Source organism: Calidris pugnax, unplaced genomic scaffold (genome assembly GCF_001431845.1).
Source record: "Calidris pugnax isolate Ruff unplaced genomic scaffold, ASM143184v1 scaffold20, whole genome shotgun sequence".
Lineage (NCBI taxonomy): Eukaryota > Metazoa > Chordata > Aves > Charadriiformes > Scolopacidae > Calidris > Calidris pugnax.
This window is the reverse complement of record NW_015094510.1, coordinates 25538199-25556435: the sequence shown is the minus strand read 5'-3', so window position 1 is coordinate 25556435 and position 18237 is coordinate 25538199. Positions and strand designations below refer to the sequence as shown.

At 36.6% G+C, this 18237-nt stretch overlaps 1 protein-coding gene across 1 annotated transcript in view; it reads left to right on the top strand.

Moving 5' to 3' along the window:
- SGCG (sarcoglycan gamma) overlaps nucleotides 1–18237 on the top strand; it is a 149661-nt gene that overhangs the window by 51020 nt on the left and 80404 nt on the right. The window contains exon 3 of the mRNA XM_014965843.1: nucleotides 15729–15926. Coding sequence (XP_014821329.1) covers nucleotides 15732–15926 — 195 coding nt within the window. The 5' untranslated portion in view covers nucleotides 15729–15731. The remainder of the gene's footprint in view (nucleotides 1–15728; nucleotides 15927–18237) is intronic.

The following is an 18237-nucleotide window of genomic DNA, read 5'->3' as shown; positions in this document are numbered from 1 at the left end:
TCATTCACCACACAGGGATTTTATAATCTTGGTAGTCTCCTCCAATCCCCTTCTTTGGAGATTTTCAAAACCCGCCTGGATGCAGTCCTGAGTAACATGCTCTAGCTCTGGGCAATCCTGCTTCAGCAGGGGAGTTGGACTAGATGATCTCTATGGTCCCTTCCAACTCTAGAAATTCAGTGAAATTCAGTGAAATTTAATCTATATAGGAAAATGTTTGTTGGTTACTATTTTAGAACTTGTTACTATTCTGTTCAATATATTTAATTAAGACCACTTAAATGGTATCACAAGCTCTTCTTGTTAACATGAACCAATGGAGGAGAAATAGTTTGCTCAAGTGGAAAATGAGGATAACGTTCACTTGAACAGAGAGAGCTGAATTTTTTTTTTTCTTTTGGGGTTTGGTTGTGGTTTTTTTTTGAATATTTTTGAGTTTCTGCTATCCCCAGAGCACAAAGCGGCGATGACCCTGTCTGGGTGAGTGCCAGGTGGTGTAGGCTGAGCTCTTCCAGGGTGCATGCTGTTGGTGAAACAGCGCAGGTGTTCCCAGTGCACGCCTCGACCCTGCTTAGTTTAGACATCTTCATCAATGGTCTGGACGAGGGGATCGAGTGCACCCTCAGTAAGTTCGCAGACGACACCAAGCTGGGTGGCAGTGTTGATCTGCTGGAGGGTAGAGAGGCTTTGCAGAGGGATCTGGACAGGCTGGATGGATGGGTCGAGACCAACGGGATGAGTTTCAACAAGGCCAAGTGCCAAGTCCTGCACTTCGGTCACAACAACCCCCTGCAGTGCTACAGGCTGGGGGCAGAGTGGCTGGAGAGCTGCCTGGCAGAAAAGGACCTGGGGGTGTTGGTCGACTGTCGGCTGAACATGAGCCAGCAGTGTGCCCAGGTGGCCAAGAAGGCCAACAGCATCCTGGCCTGTATCAGGAACAGCGTGGCGAGTAGGGCCCGAGAGGTGATTGTCCCCCTGTACTGGGCACTGGTGAGGCCTCACCTCGAGTACTGTGTCCAGTTTTGGGCCCCCTACCATAAAAAAGACATTGAGGTGCTGGAGCGGGTCCAGAGAAGGGCGACAAAGATGGTGAGGGGTCTGGAGAATAAGTCTTATGAGGAGAGGCTGAGGGAACTGGGGTTATTCAGCCTGGAGAAGAGGAGGCTGAGGGGAGACCTTATTGCTCTCTACAACTACCTGAAAGGAGGGTGTAGAGACATAGGGGTCGGTCTCTTTTCTCAAGTCACAGGCAACAGGACAAGAGGAAATGGCCTCAAGTTGCGACAGGGGAGGTTCAGGCTGGATATTAGGAAAAATTTTTTCACTGAAAGGGTTATCAGACATTGGAATGGGCTACCCAGGGAGGTGGTTGAGGCATCATCCCTGGAGGTGTTCAAAAGACGGGTTGATGTAGTGCTGGGAGGTATGGTTTAGTGATGGTGATGCTTCTTGTTTGTTGTGTGGGTGTCTATTTTTGTCAGTTAGGTTGACGGTTGGACAAGATGATCTTTAAGGTCCCTTCCAACCTAGAAGATTCTGTGATTCTGTGATAAGTTAGGAAAATTATTAGTGTAAAAAATCGGCCTGGGTCAGCAAATCAAGGATGGTATGTATGCATTTTATGACCCTGTAATAATCTGTCCAAATATAACTAATTTTTTAACCTTAAAAATCACAGTTAGTTTGGCATGCCTGAGAGAAATGTTTCAGCCCAGTATTTTAAGTTTCTGTGTATACTTTAGCTTCTTGCAACCTTTCCCCAGGCTGGATTAACGTGCGGTCACCACAGAATGACTAGTTATAATCCTGTCAGGAGTACAGAGATGAAGCACAATTTTCCCTGCGATGGGTTTGGGTCTGGGAACAGGAAATGGAAGCTGGGATCTTGTCTCTCATAAGAATCTGTACCCTTGGTGAGGTGTTTGCCTACACCTCTGCTGATGTCTGCAGAGGAGGTGGAGGTAGAATTGATGTTAAAGCGTCATTGGGAACAAAACCAAACAAGGAGTGGAAAGAAGAAAATAAATACAGGGGGATGGGTCCTCCAGAGAAACCAGGACTGAGCCCAGTCAGCCAAGAATGTTAGATGTGACAGAAATGGTAGGCACAGATGTGACAAAGAGACTGGAGCTACCAATAAATGTGAAGGTTAAAGGAGAGGAGACATTTTAAGATATAAGTAAAAATATGAAATATCTGGATATGTGTGTTGAGAGGAGGAGTAAAAAATTTGGAGTGGAGGAAGAGTGGCAAAGAAGAGATGAGAAGGAAGACTACAATGTTCCCATTTGCATCAGTGCTAGTTTTCTGGGGTTTAGTGTGTTCTGTTACAGAAAAAATACTGGAATTGTTTCTTCTGTACTTACCTGCTTGAAAAGCTGACTTTTAAGAAATTGCATTCACTTATTTAGTAGACAATTCAATATCAAGTACTGTGGGACTACAGAAGTAATAGGTCATAGAGATCAGAAGAGAACAGTTTGAACACCAGTATTAGAAATATTATTAATCTATGAAGGTGCAGAAAATAAGTAAAAATGATCATGTAATCTTATTCTAATGTAATTCTTTACAGAATTTAATTTTTACTTGTAAAAATTGTTATGTAATGCTTTAACAGTTTACAAGACTTTGCAAGGATACAACTATATCCTAAGAAGTATCTTTTCATCAGAAGCATGTTCTAGTTCTTAGTTCATGCTGAATTCTTTCTCCTTTTTTTTTCCTTTATTGTCATGAATCTTAACCAGTTAAAAAATGTTTTCCTTGAATTTTAATCCCTATAATTACTAAAAATTCAGAATACTGTCAAAAGGTGTTGGTAAGTACTGAAATTAATCAACTTCTTATATCCAGTTGTGTTGACAGATGCTAGGACTGTTACTGATTTGCATTGTTGACTGCCTTGGGTAGATAGATACACAGCAACATGTTGCTAAATCTTGGTCTGACTGAATATGTGTTTTTAATTGTCATGTTTGTCTTCTGATTTCAACTGATTCTTCTATTACCTGATTTAATACTTTTTAAAATAATGATTTTAAATTGGGTGTCTGGGATAGATCACATATTATGAGAACATTATTTATATACTGTAGACAGTAACTATCATAGCCTTGTCTGGTAACAAAAACAATTGTTGGATTTTATATAACTGAAATTATACAAATTCTATAATTTGATATTTTACTCAAAACTCTGTTCATCGAGTTACTTGCAAACTACCTTAAGAATTCAATGCCAGACATTTTCAGTAAATTACTATAATAAGGACTGTACAGAAAGGCCTTATCTTCATCCAGTGTAATGTGCATGTCTGTTCTGAATAAGGGAATCATTTAGCTGTCACTGAATAAAAGAACTAAAATCCTAGTGAACAAAAACTACCTCTGTCAGATTATGGTAGAATTTCTGTAAATTTGCCAGCCATGTCCTCTGCGTTTCTCTTCTCAGAGTGTTAGATAATACCTGGATTGCATTGTAAAGTTATATTACTTTCAAAGAATGACAACCTGGAGGGAAACCTTCCACTTTCATCTGAAGAAAAGGCCTTTGATACCTGGAAAGATCAAATGATGGGAATAAGAGAGCATACAGTATTCAGCTCTCGGTGTGATTTATAATCCTGTAAAGACTACCATTTTCTAATTCACAGATGGAAAACTTATTGGATCCTCAGCTCATCCCTGTGTGTTTAAGTTTGTTTTGTCCTTTTTAGTGAGTAAGCCCATTACGCAGTGGACTGAATGCACACTGTTCTTTGTTTCCATAAAGACAGTATTTTTGTTAACGTTTAAAGAGGAAGAGAGAGATTCTGCTGGCTTTTCTCCAAGGCCAAGGTAGCTCTCAGCAATCCTTGCCTAAAATAGTTCCTTTCTTCCACCAATCTCAAGATGGGTGCTGCAGGGCTCAAGCTAATAATTTAAAGACTTGTCTGTATAAACAGAGGCCATTAATCAGTTCCTCTTAACATTAGGGTTGGATTTAACGATAGTGTTACTCATTTATTCTTCCAGTCCATTTAGTTTTCTTTCATTGTTTTTGTTTTGTAACTTCTATGTCAAAATTGTTTATCAATTAAGAAGGTTATTTATTATTGCGGGGTTTTTTAAGAGTCTATGATGTATTATTTGTCATTCAAGAATACGTTTGAGGTTTTAATTATTGAAAGTAGGCTTATTAGTGCTACCCAGAAAGATTTTTTTTAAAAGTAGCATGTTCTGCATTCATATTTCATTTGTATTTCCCCTCATACATAAGAAAAAAAGGAATGAAAAAGTAATGGATAATCATCTCCTTATGATTCATGTAGGTGTTTGGAAGGCACTGCTAAGATGCAGATCTGTACAACTCATCAGCTAAAATAATAAATGTATGTGAATTGCTATGTTTAACTTTCAGGCCTCAATTTGTGGAGCAGGTATTCCTCAGGTAGTGACTAAGGAAATGGCTTCGCTGTGCTTCAGGCTTCTGTTCCCAGCATGAGCAGTGGGAGTTGCCTTTCCCTCTTACCCTGCAAGCTGTGTCTCACCAGCCTTCCTTCTTCTGCAACAGAAAACTTAATTTTTTCCATCTTGACTTGTTTATCATTATGAGTAGGGGAGGTGAGAAGATGCACCAAGTTGAGGAGTGAAGGATGAAAGTCAGGGAGCAGTGGAATTGAGAGTCTTCATGTGCTCACCACTACCAGCATTCGCATGACTTCTGAACCTATTATACGTAACTACCTTAGACTAGAAAATCTGAAAGCAGTTTCAAGCTTGAGAGTTCACTGGAGTTCACACTTGCAGTTGAGCTATTGCTGGATCCTGAGCTGAGGAGTTTTTTAGGATCTGGCCTTGGCTATTATCCTGAATTTGACTCCCCTTGTCTCAATGGGACTCAAGGGTCCCTTGGGTTTCTCCCATCCTAAGAAAATACTTTAAGACAAGAATTCTTAATTTCACTTTTCTAAAGTTTGCTCCACTGATGACATCTAGCTTGACCTTCTTTCAGGTGGGTGAACTATAAGCTAAAAATATAATAAAATATTATTCCCTAAAATATTATTTAAAGGAATCATGGAGTAGCAGAGAAGTTGCAAAAGAGCATAAATCTCTGCAAGCTGCACAAGTAGAGAATTCCCAACTGGGAGGTGGTGCCAGTGTATAGCATGTTCTGGAGTGGGGAATTGAACAAGTGTGGATCCCTGGATTCCTCCTCCTCCATTTAGGAGGAAGTAGAAGTTACACTAAGGAGTCCTGCAAGGCTTAACATATATTACTGAAACGAGTTGCATCGCCACAAAAAGGCAACTTTGTTAAGAATATAATCAAATATGGTAGTAAAACTAAGCAGCCTCTTGGGACAGAGAATAAACTTCATTAGCACAGTCCTGAAGCTGAAGGGGAGGAATGAGAGAAAATTTTAGGACAGTGAAGGTAGACTGAGCTGGAAATCACCATTCTCTCATCTGTTAGTAGCCTTTGAGTAGAATGAATATTTCTGCAGGTTGAGGAAATATAATGTATTTTTATGCTGGAAGCAGAACTTCTCATTAAGCGTGGAATCTTAGTCAAGTGAATGGAAATAAAATATCCCTCTATGACTGCAACAGAACCAAGTTTTAAACTCTGCTCTGTACATAGCTGGATAATTCATCTTTTTTACTTCCTTTCTTACCAAATCCAGCTACTGCAGCTGGATTTCAGATCTGCAGGAGCCATATATCTGGAATTTTAACAAAGGTGGAAGCAAGCAGCACATTTCTTGACTCCGAATAGTTATAGCACCTGTAATTAGATCACTCTATGCAAGGCAGGGGAAGCTGTATTCAGAAGTAGTTGGACCTGCTGTTCAGCAAGTAACTTGGATTTAAGTTGACTAACATTAGTGATAATTTATACTTAATGCCGGTATTTGGGAAACTTTATAGGTAAAGGAAGGCAGCAGCATTTTGTGGAAAATTGCTAATTCAGTCAGCTAGACCCAGGAGAGAGTACAAGTCTGCATCCTTGAAATTGAGGAAACCACTAAAGCTACTGAGAGTCTGGAAGACTACCAAAGAGGTTCTGAAGGCAAAGCTTAGACTGAGAGGTCATAGAATGCTTTGGGTTGGAAGGGACCTTAAAGATCATTGAGTTCTGACGCCCCTACCATGGGCAGGGACACCTCCCACCAGACCAGGTTGCTCAAAGCCCCATCCAGCCTGGCCTTGGACACCTCCAGGGATGAGGCATGGGTAACTGAAGATGAGGACATCCGTGGTAGCAATCTTTGAAGTATTTTACACAATTTTATGCAAGACCATGTGAAAAGAACATGAGTAAGGAAAGGGGCTCTAATTCATTAGGAGCTGGGGATATTTTTGAACTAGAGGGAACCAGTAATAGGAATGACATCTTCATTTTAACGGAAATAGAACCAGGCACCTGACTTTAAAAATATCAGAGCTTTTTAAACTTAAGGTTGAGGGAAAGCTGAATAGTGCAGAGAAGTACAATTGGAACAAATGAAGAGGGAAGTCATAAAAAATACACAACCCCAGCTACAGGATAAAAAGAACCTTGCAGTAGGAGATGGTAAACAAAGAAAGTCTCACTTAAATTGGAGGTAGAAGACTGGGAAATAAAGGAAAGTTATACATGTTTCTGTAGCCTCAAAATAAGATAGGAAAATTAAAGCTTTAAGGAAGATAAACTAAATGAACCTGAATAATCATGTTGAAAACATAACAGAAGGAAAACAGTCAGTGGGTAACATCAAGTTAAAAACATATGGGAAAGACAGAATAGGACATGAAAGTGGTGGCATGTGTTAACAGAATTCTACTGTAAAGACAGATTGATAAAGCAGTTATATCAACAACTCAGCAGTTATATCAACATGCTCATGGACTGAAGTGTGCAATCTAAACATAATATTAGTAGTAGTATAAATATGATACATAATATTAAAGACTGTATTACCAGTAATCTGACCGGGGTGATTACACTGACTGTGGCTTGCTGTAGTGGATCAGAAACACTATGAGAGGAAACTGTAAATTTTTTTTACCTTTTTAGTATAAATGTCATAATTAGGTCCAACATTCAAACCAAATTTTTAGATCACATAAATGACGGGGTTTATGAGAAGTTCTTCATGAAGCAGAGACATTTCCTGACTTTATTCTGAGCAGTGCACAATGTCTCTTTCATGTTGTTGTCAAGGAGTATATTGTAACACTGTTGATGTTAGAGTGTATTTGATGGAGTAACAAGAGCAGAAGAATCTTAGACATTGTTCTTAACTTAAAAAAAAGAGCACTGTGTAAAAAGGAATCAGCTTGTGTAAAGGAAAAGAGTTTTTGCATTTTACTATTGCAAAACATCATATCACGTGCTCAGGGTAAATACATATTTAAAATACATGGCTAAATCAATAGAGGTAAAAAGTAGGACAAGAGTTGTTAGAAACAGGAAGGTATTCATAAAAACATGTGAGTTGTATCAAATGAGGTAAAAACGATCAAAACTCCAGTAGGCTAAATGTAATGACACAGTAGAAGAATCCAAGCAGTATTTTAAATTGTCTTTTTAAATTGCATATAAGGCTATCACAGAGACTCTAGACCGTCAAAATTGAGCAGGACTATTCAGAGACACTAAGGCTATTGAAGAAAATAAATTCCTGATAATCTATGGTTGCAACTTTTTTTCCAACAAGTAACCAATTCTGATGTCAAAGTTAGCCCTGTTTTGAGCAGGGAATAGGACTAGATGATCTCCACAGGTCCCTTCCAACTTTCATGTTTTGTGATTCTATTATTCTGTTCTGTTACATGATAAATCAAAGACTACATCTCATCACCTCATGAACAATTGAACACAGTAACACAGGTATACCATCATTCCATAACAAAATCCTGTATTCTGTCATACTGTAGAGCACCAAAAAAGCAGATTAAACAGTCTCTTTCTGTTTTGTCTATTTGTATTAGTTGAAAGCCTTAACTAATAATTTAAATTACTTACAATTTGAATCACTTAGTGTATACCTAGCTTAATTGTAAACATTTTGTTAAATGAGTGGTTAAAGAAAAAGTACTCTAGCAGAATGAATCTATGCTGGCTTCTGTTTCATATGGAAAAGAGTTTTAAGTCCACGGAAGAGTGAGAAACCTCACAGCAATCTGCAATAATTTCTGTTCTGATATTGATTGCACTACATTATGTATCTTCCATTCTCCTGGTGGACTTGCAGTCTTTTGTGTAAATACTTAAACGATCTTGACACCATTATTGGATCCCAGTCTTTCATTGTTTAATTAAAACAGCGACTGTACAGACTGCTCTTTTGTCTCTTCTGAAAGCCTAGAATCTGTAAAAGTTAAGAGAGCTCCATGGCCTTGTAGACGAGACACTCATCTAGATGTGTGTATCTCACCCACGTCATCGTTAAATCACTTCTACATCAGTTATTCTAAGCTCTTTGTGTTCTTGAAAAAATTGTTATTGTCTACAGAGTAACATATATGTTGGAAGTCTCAGGATTTTTGTGATAATTGTGAGATTTTAATTATTTTTTTCCATGTTACAGTACTCCGGTTTGCTCAAGGAAAGTTAGCTGTAATGGTGACTGAATTTCAAAAAGAGGAGGGTCACTTTTGGTTTTAATTAATTTGAAAGCATTTTATGTGAAAGACATGGGATTTACCATACCAGAAACTAGCTACTTCTTAAAAAGCTTGTAAGGCATGCAAAACTTAGGAATAATTTACAAAAAAATCTGTTCAGTATTTTTCCTTGGCCTTTTGGTTCTGAAGGAAGTATCACGAAAGACTTCTTTCTGACCTGATTAATATTTTGGGAGCTTGTGAAAGGAGGAAAAATAAATCAAGTTGAAAGACTGAAAACCAAGTTTTAAAAAAATTTTTACTGTAAATGAGATTCAAAAGTACACAGATACTAGACAAATAGTAATTTTTAATATAACACTTCATCCTCTTCTGTAGTGAGTACCTTTCAGCTATTGCAGTGGTACTTAAAACGCGCAAAGCTGTTACTTGCGACCATGTCATAGTTATTATGTAAATTTGCACTGCGGGGTATGCAAACAGTTAACTAGGCCATATGAATTTCTTTGCCAGTTTCTACAAATTATGCTGCGGGAATCCAGCTCTTTTTAGCTGATGACACTAGTTGACAATTCAGACTGTAATATACTATATAATACACAAATCTCAGCAAAACAAGGTTGGGCAAGATTAAATACAATATGTTGGAATGACAGAGGATTGAAAGGAATTAGAAAATCTATGTCTAGTCATGAGAGTTTGAGTTTCTCTGCGTTTCTGATTTTGTCTTGAAAGCTTTTCCATATGGATTCAAAAAGTTTTGTTTCTTTTCTATCTATTTTTTTTCTCTGAACAACAGGTTTGCCTCAATTGGTTTTCCTTTGTCAGCAAAATACTCCAGCTGCACCTATTTCCCGCTTCTGTCCTCCACAAAGACAAAAGTGTGCATGCCTGAATGGCACCAAAGTGTGAACCTTAACGTACTTTTGATGTTCATACTATATAATAATACACATCTAGCCCAATGCATTATATAAAAACAACATTATTGAACATAATGTTCCATGAAGATACTGTATGCAGATTGTAAAAGTAGTTCCCTGTTGCCTGAGTTGACAGGTTGTTTTATTTCAGTTTACAGTTTGTTTATAATGGCACAAGAATTTCTTTTAAATTACTAAAATGGTCTTTCTACTGAATTGTTTTTGTTTAGCACTATCACCTCTTTCATCCCTCACATACTGTGAATTTTCTTGCATGCAAATGTACATACTTCACGTAGAGAGAGAATCATAAAATCAATAGAATCAATCAGGTTGGAAAAGACCCTTGGGATAATCGAGTCCAACCATCTACCCTGCTCTACAAAGTTCTCCCCTACACCATATCCCCCAACACCACATCTAAACGACTCTTAAACTCATCCAAAGATGGTGACTCAACCACCTCCCTGGGCAGCCTATTCCAGTGTCTGACCACTCTTTCTGTGCAGAATTTCTTACTAATATCCAGTCTAAACCTACCCTGTTGCAGCTTGAATCCATTCCCTCTTGTTCTGTCGCTAGTTGCTTATGAGAAGAGACCAGCACCAGCCTCTCTACAGTGTCCTTTCAAGTAGTTGTAGAGAGTGATGAGGTCACCCCTCAGTCTTCTCTTCCTCAAACTAAAAAGTTCCATCTCCCTCAATCGTTACTCATTAAGAAGAGTAGACTCATTGATGACTGACATTCCATTTCTAAAGAACATGTGTAGTATGAGCATCAGTGGTGCAGATTTCTTCGTGAAACCTCACCAGTTCATCTTAACTCTGACTTGTAAAGGTTCTTTCGAGTGCTAAGCTTTTTGTGTCTTTGCTGAAAATCCCAACACACTTGGAAACAGTTCAAAAATATAAAATGCTAATAATTATATAATTATTACTTGAATTATAATTGGTTATTAGCATTAAACAAGTACTTTTCTGTTTAAATTATGCTTTTTAATAGTTTAATATCATTAAATAATATTAATAGTTTATTTATCTTAGTTTAATAGTTTATTATTATTAGTTGCTTTATGACAACCTGACAAAGTACTTGAGTAACACCGTTCTGATTGCACATTAAGAAGAATCTTATTTATGTTCAAGAAAACAGCATGGCCATTTATGAACAAAAACAGTGAAAATATTTTTACAATTGAAATGAACCGAGTGAAATGGTGTTCTGTTTTCAGTAATTCCTACAGATAAATAATTCCTAAAAACAATACAATTAACAAGCTGCTACACAGGCTTGCTTTCCCAAGCAGGCTTACTGATAAGTTTGCAAATTCCTTCTTCAAAATACAGCTGTCTTAATTGAATATTCCAGAGCTATCAGAATAGATTTTTGAACTTGATGCCTAAGCTAACCTAAATCCAACAGTAACATTATAGATGGACAGGTTTTCAATATCAAGGTACTAATATAAAAATCTCCTGGACCACTGAATCGTGCAGATCAGAGGGGCCAGTCTCGAAGTCTTGCATGGAAAAGGGTGGAATAGATCCAGGGAAATGTTCTGTCATGGCTACATACTTTTAGGCGGCAGCTTTAGTAACACAGTGTAAAGAACGTACAGCTCTTTACATCACCAGCAGCTCATATATGTATTCCCATAAACATGAATTTCATGCACTACATGCAACACTTCCAAGTCACCCATGAACATGTGAGAAAATCTCACACGGTCAAACTGCCTGCAGTGTACAAGTAACTCACAAGCTACATCTATCATTTAAAATCTATGACAAATCTTTTGGCAGCTAATTAGCATTCAGTATCTCTTTTAAATCAGCAAATGGGGAAGAAGTAATTGGATAAAAAAGGATGCCAGTGAAACAGATGATGACAACTGGAAAATACTTTCAAATAGCAAATTACCATGATAGAGCTCAGTCCCGGGAATTATGGCCACATATAAAAAAATCCATAAAGAATATGCAAGTAGTTGACCTTAATCCTATTTGACTTCTGATTATCTGGGCCCTCGAGTAGGAGCACTGAGAAATTCCAATTCCAATTAAGTAGAAGACTTTTTTATTTTTATGGTACTGCTGGCATGATCCAAATAATGCATATTTTCATGGCGCATTTGAATGATGTCAGAATTTTCATTCTGAAACTGAGATGCCATTCATCTTACATTGGATATTAGGAAAAATTTCTACACCAAAAGGGTCATCAAACATTGGAACAGGCAGCCCAGGGAAGTGGTGGAATCACCATCCCTGAAGGTATTTAAAAGACAGGTAGGCGTAGTGCTTAAGTGACATGGTTTAGTGGTGATTTTTGTCAGTGTTAGGTTGATGGTTGGGCTTGATGATCTATGTTGGTCCCTTTCAACCTAGACAGTTCTATGATTCTATGATTTTATCTGCACTATAGTTTGCCAGGACGTTTCTTACTCTTTGTAGTTTGTCACAGTATGTTGCCTCCTTGTAAAAGAATATAAAGATAACAGTTACCAAAGTCATTGTTCATTGTGCAAGCTTCTTGCTTCTCCAACAAATTTGGGCACATCCAGGTGTATCAGTAACCACTTCTCTCTTGATGTCTGTTTAGTATGCTCCTGCACAATCAATTTACAGTGTCTTGGTTATTCCATTTACAAACCGCATTTTTCATCATCATCATACTAAAGATCTGTTGTTTAAGAGTCTCTCTTGAATCCTGTCAGCCAGCTATGAGATCTGCTTGTCGACGGTTTTCCTTTCAGCCCAACTATCTAAAACAGCCCAAACCTATAAAAGAATTTCTCTCTGACTTCTCCAGACAGGTCTGAGATTATTCTCCTATGTAATTTCAGCTCATGAACATGTAAGTCAGTAATATGGTAAGTTGATTCTTCCAGAAGAAACAGACCAACAGTATCAATTCTTAAAGGATTTCCCTTGTAATTACTTGGTACTGAGCCACTAATTCTCTTAAAAATAATGAAATATTATATTAAGTAGAAAAGTTTAATCCTTTTCATAGCAGTCAGTTGTCTAGGCCAGCATTACCCATTTGTTAGGACCAAAGCAATTTTTGGCAGTATTAGTAATGCTCAGAACTGTTTTCTGTCAGGAAAAAATAATTTGTGCAGGGAACAACGCTGCACTGGGATGTGTCCCCTGTGGAATTTCTGAAGGGCTGAAAACAATCACAAAACTCATAGGCTTTTTGGTGAAATGCATAATGGATTTTGACCTCACCTCATTAACAGCAGTACATGATACATTATGTATAAAAAACCCAAATCACACAATAAACATTTTACAACAGGTTAAAAATGGAACAGAGGAGAACAGGAATGAAAAGAATCCTATCTTCTTTTTAAATTAGTGCCTTCTGGAAATCATTCTGGTTGGAATTTATTTGACCAAATGCTTATGTCTACAACATAGGTATAAACATATGAAAAAATCATCCAGGTTCTCTTTATTTCTCTTTTTATGGAGAGAATTTAAACACATCTAAGATGCAGTTCATTGGATATCTAGAGTATACATTTTTAAAAGTCAGATAAATAATTCCCAGCAGGGCTAGGTTTATCTCTGTTGACCAAAAAGGAAGCCCAGGTTGACAGGCTTAGATACTGAAGGCTAAATTTTTGATATCTGACATTGTGAGATGAATCCCAACCTCAGAGACTCACTGTGATGAGGCTGACTTAAAAACATGAAGATCTGAGAATTAATTTACTCTATCAAATGGTGTTTATTGCAAAATTTGCCTTGAAGATGTAGCAGACAGCAACACAAGGAATAAGCAAAGCTGAGATGCCACAGCTAGAGATTTGTTGCAGGAGGCTCACCTAACTTCATGAGATGTGCAGTTTCTGAAGGATGGTCCATTTCCCCACAGCCCTATTGAAATAACCTTTTGAGTGTTCTTAGAAGTAGATTTTATTTGTCTCCTTGAAAAAAAAAAAAAAGCAGTCTATCTTGTGAAGGAGGCTTCTGTTACTACAGAAATTTCTGTAGCTGTCATCTGTCTCCTTTCTTGTTATGCTGACACCTAGAAGGTCTGTGTAAGGAAGGAAGCAATAAGAAACTCCGAGGATGCCATATGTTCATAGGTAGGTGAACTATACCTGATCAAGACCTGCACGGGTTATTTCTTAAAGTTGATCTGTTGTTGTCACCAGGTAACAGTTACTGCATCCTATCCCATAAGTTACAGTGTCCAGGAGGAATCTGGGTGGAAGAAAGGGTAAAGGTTTTTCTAAGCATTTTGTGAAAGCCATTGTCTGTATAAATGTCCTGATTTGTCTTACTTGGCAGAGCATGGTAAGGTGCCCTTAAGATAAGAGGCAACTTCTCTGTGAGTGATATTGTTTCTTATACAATGATTAGCAGAAAGACAGAAAAAAAAATGTAGTAGCAATTAATATATAAACAGTATCCTGTAATCAGTACTAGGTCCTTGAGTAATACATGGAACTTAAAAATATAATCTGATAGTTTTGAACAAACATAGTTCATGCAATGAATATTAAGTACCATCTTGTAAATCTACAATGTTTTGCAGTAATGTTAAGCCAAGCTATTTCAGAATCTAAGATTCTCCATTAATAAATCATTATACTATTTTCTGTATTTTCAGCATTTTCAGCAGATGAAAAGATGTATACAGAATACTGATATTTATATATCAGTATGAGCAACTGAAGCTGATAGCAGCAACAAATTAATTAGAATTAATTAGAATATCCCATAATGGCTGTAGCACAGTTACATTATGAACTGATAATGATCAAGTATTATTTAATATAAATAAACAACAAATTAAAAGATTTTTTTAATGGTGGTGCAGAAGTAAGAATAATAATGAGTATATACATAGAGATAGTGCATGAACTGCTGTTCAGTTGTAAACTATATTGTGCTCTCTGTCTTGTAGTTTGATAGGAAGCTACAGGAACAAAAAATGACATATTTCTATAGATGAGGGTAAGAACTGAGAGCTTCAAGCTTGTTACAGACACAGGATGGCTCTGCAGGAGACTTGAAAAGAGGTTTAACGACCTGGAGTAATTCAGCAGCTGGGCATGGATGTAATTTAATCATGTTTGGAAATTTGTGTGTGCAGAGCACAGTGATCTCACTCCCAGGAGTAAATTCAGAATTGAGAGGAGACCTTGGGTGAAACCTGTCTGAAGGCGCTCTCATATGGGAACATTATATTGTAGTTTTTGGAGATAAGATGCCTGTGGATATACCTGGCTCATAGGGAGTACTTGAACCTCCAATACCTATTTTCTTTTTGACATCCATGGTTGGGTTGGGTTTTTTTGTTTTATGTCAGTGAAAATGAGTCAGATGTTGCCTACTGTTGTTCTAGATAAGCAGCTTCAGCTGCTGGGATTTTGTTCTCTGGGCTGAAATTATAAGTTTTAATGAATGGTTTGAATTGGTGGTGGTGTCTGTGCTGTAAAGGTGAAAGATAGTGAGTATCCTCATGTTTTAAGGACGTTCAATCTGGTAAGATTTCTTTACATTCAAATGCTTCTTTAAGAACTATAATACAAAGTGAAGGAAGTTGTTTAAACCCAGTAAGTAATGTTTTTATTTCTAATTAAACTTTAAATATGACTAGATGATAAATTGAGAAATCATTATTTCCTTTACATTATTAAGAACCATTTCATTTCTTTATATACAGATTCTGAAGCTTAACGTATTTTGACATTCCAGTGGTACGCAGTTAAATTTTGCAACACAAAAAATGTATTTTCTAACTGAATTGAGGAAAGAATATGTAGAAGTGTTTTTAAACCTGTACTTACAACATACCATTTCCACTTTCAACTATTTTTACAGTAAAATAATATTGTTCTGTGAGCCGCGTATTATGGTATGATCATATGAAATATTTTGTGATGAGAGAATTAGAATATTATGACAAATGGGAGGAATGTGTTGCCATTCTATACAGGATAAAATAAATTAAAATCTAATTTAAAATATATTAAAACATCACATGGTGTGTACCAAAAAGTAAGATGTAAGTGTAATTTGAGTGGGACATGATGAAAATGCTTTCCAGCTAAAACTTCATTCGAGTGTCTAGTTTTTAGTAACTTGGTATTACAACTATGTCTTCATATTTTCCTCAGGTTTTATATAAATATTTTTAATTTAACTCAAACAACTAAGCAGTTTTTTTTTTTTTTTTTCCTTACATAGCAGATGGTACGTGAACAATACACAACAACAACACCAGGCACTAGCCTAGAGAGGCCGAAGAATGAATATGTCTACAAAATTGGAATTTATGGCTGGAGAAAGCGTTGCCTCTACCTGTTTGTCCTCCTTCTGCTTATCGTCCTAGTTGTGAATTTTTCTTTGACAATTTGGATTCTTAAAGTGATGTGGTTCTCTCCAGTAAGTCTCCCCTTTTATTTTCCATTCTTTCATATTCTTTTCCCTGCTTCACCACTTCACTTATTTCGTATGCACATCAGCTTCTCTGTATGTAATAGAAGGTTCTTTTTTCCTCCTTCTCAATTGTAATTTGTACTTTGATTGAAAGTATATAAGAAATATCTATCTTTGAACATACTTACTGATCTGTAATTCCTGTATTGGAAGTAATCTTTAAAATACTGTGGCTGTAGATACCTTATATTGAAGTGAATTCCGTCCATTCTAAGAGAATGTATTTTAATGTTATGTCATAGTCTCTGTTCAGTTTGTATTTTATAAATGTGTTTTCTGTAATTTTATCTCATACAGAATTCCTTAGTGTTAAAATATTGCTGAGAGTTGCTGGTTTTTCTTAGCTTCTTTCTCATTAGCATCTAAAATTTAACAATTTATTTGCACAATTAATGACAGCTTGGAGGTAATTATTACTACTTTGTGCTTAAGGCTAAGCAGCTGTATTACTGAGGAATAAATTTAGTAACTTTCCACTGTCATATATATTTTAATATTTATAATGTAATTTTGCATGTAGTAGATTAAAAGATAACTTTCAGAAGTCTGCAAGATGTAGCTTTAGTCAGAATGCAATGAAATGCATCAGTGAATATTGCAGCTGAGCTAATTACTTTCTAACATGCAGCCGTGATGCACAGATGATATGAATAGACTTGTTGGAAGAAAAACAATAATAGTAAATTCCTACAGCTCTGCTCCTGCTACTAAAGAAAGTGTTACATGAAAGTTCCCATTATCTATTGTTATTATGCTTCTGTCATTAAATGAAAGCCATTTTATCTTCATAGAAGCATTTCTATGCTTCCCTTTCTCTTACTATAAAGTAGGTTAATTTTAAGTGCTACTAACTAATATGGTTACTACTGCGTGAACTCCCACAAGTTTCTTCCTCCACATAAATTCTTTTCAGCACTGTTACTGTCATACAGATTACAATGCAGAACATCTTAGATCACATATAATTTTTCTGTTATGGAGTTCACATGGAAGATGTGCACTTGGTGACTGCACATCATGAATCACAGAGAACGTGAATAACTTAAATTTTTTTTTTCTGTGTGGCTCAGACTTTTTAAGGAGTTCTAAAAATTATTTTCTGTTGGTTTGGTTTCACTGTATGAAACTGGGTAGTTCTTCTCCAGTATCAGTCAGCACTAAATAAATAGCACCAGAAGCCCCACTTCTAGAAACTCCTATCTCCTACTAATTATCTCTGAGGAAGGCACTGAGTGTCTTGATCTGCTGAGGCCCAGCATCCTTCCACCTTGGCAACAGGAGCAGTGGAATCACAGCTCAAGTAGTGCAGGCTCACATTGTTTCACAGGGTGGATTAGGAATGCAGTGGTTATAAGAGTTTTCCTAGTTCTTGGTTAAAGAATCTGTATTCATGACATACCTGGATAAACTGACTTAACTGTAATGCCTCCATTCATTTGGGATAATTTTAGGGAAACATGTATGTTTCAGCTAAATACCAACTATAAGAACATTTGTGCAAAGTACACGTGTATGTCACAATCCTCAACAAAAATATGTGTGAGGTGTTGGTAAGAACAGAGAACTTTTTTTGCTGGGTATGGTTTTAATGAAGTATATTTGTCAAGACAAGAAGTACCTCTGAAGATACCAGAAGCATCATTCAGAGAAGCCATACTGGCCTCTAAGAAAGAGTATAGGGGTTAACTTCATGTTCAAAGTCTGGAAGTGTGATTGAAGCATCGCGGTCCTTTTTTGGGTCTAAGGAAATACTGTTTGTAAAGAATGAGAGTCATAGAAATTACCAACACGATCATCAAATCCTTTTCCTGATGAAATTAGTCACAGGAATAGATTTTTAGGGTTCTTAAGTTCAAAGCTAACAGGTATTTGCTTTTTAGGAAATCAGTTGATTGATTGTCCTACTTATCCAATTAAGCATACCCCTTATTGGGAAGAGTTTTAAAGTAATTGTGAAATATTATCTTATGCAGTCAGTTACTTGGCAAATGTTAGTCTGGCAGCTGTGATGATACTTTTATATCAATTAATTACGTAGAGATTATACTACTTATGTTTAATAATATATATTGTATTTTTAGCTAATACTTCAAAAGTATTCAAATCCTAGTTTTAAAAAAATACATTCAAATATTATCCCTGATAAGAATATTAGAGTATTAATAGCTAACAAAATATCAAAAAATGTTTCTCTTCAAAATAATGCAAGAAAAAAAGTTGTATACTTACTAAGGTTGAGAAATTTATTTAGAAAAAA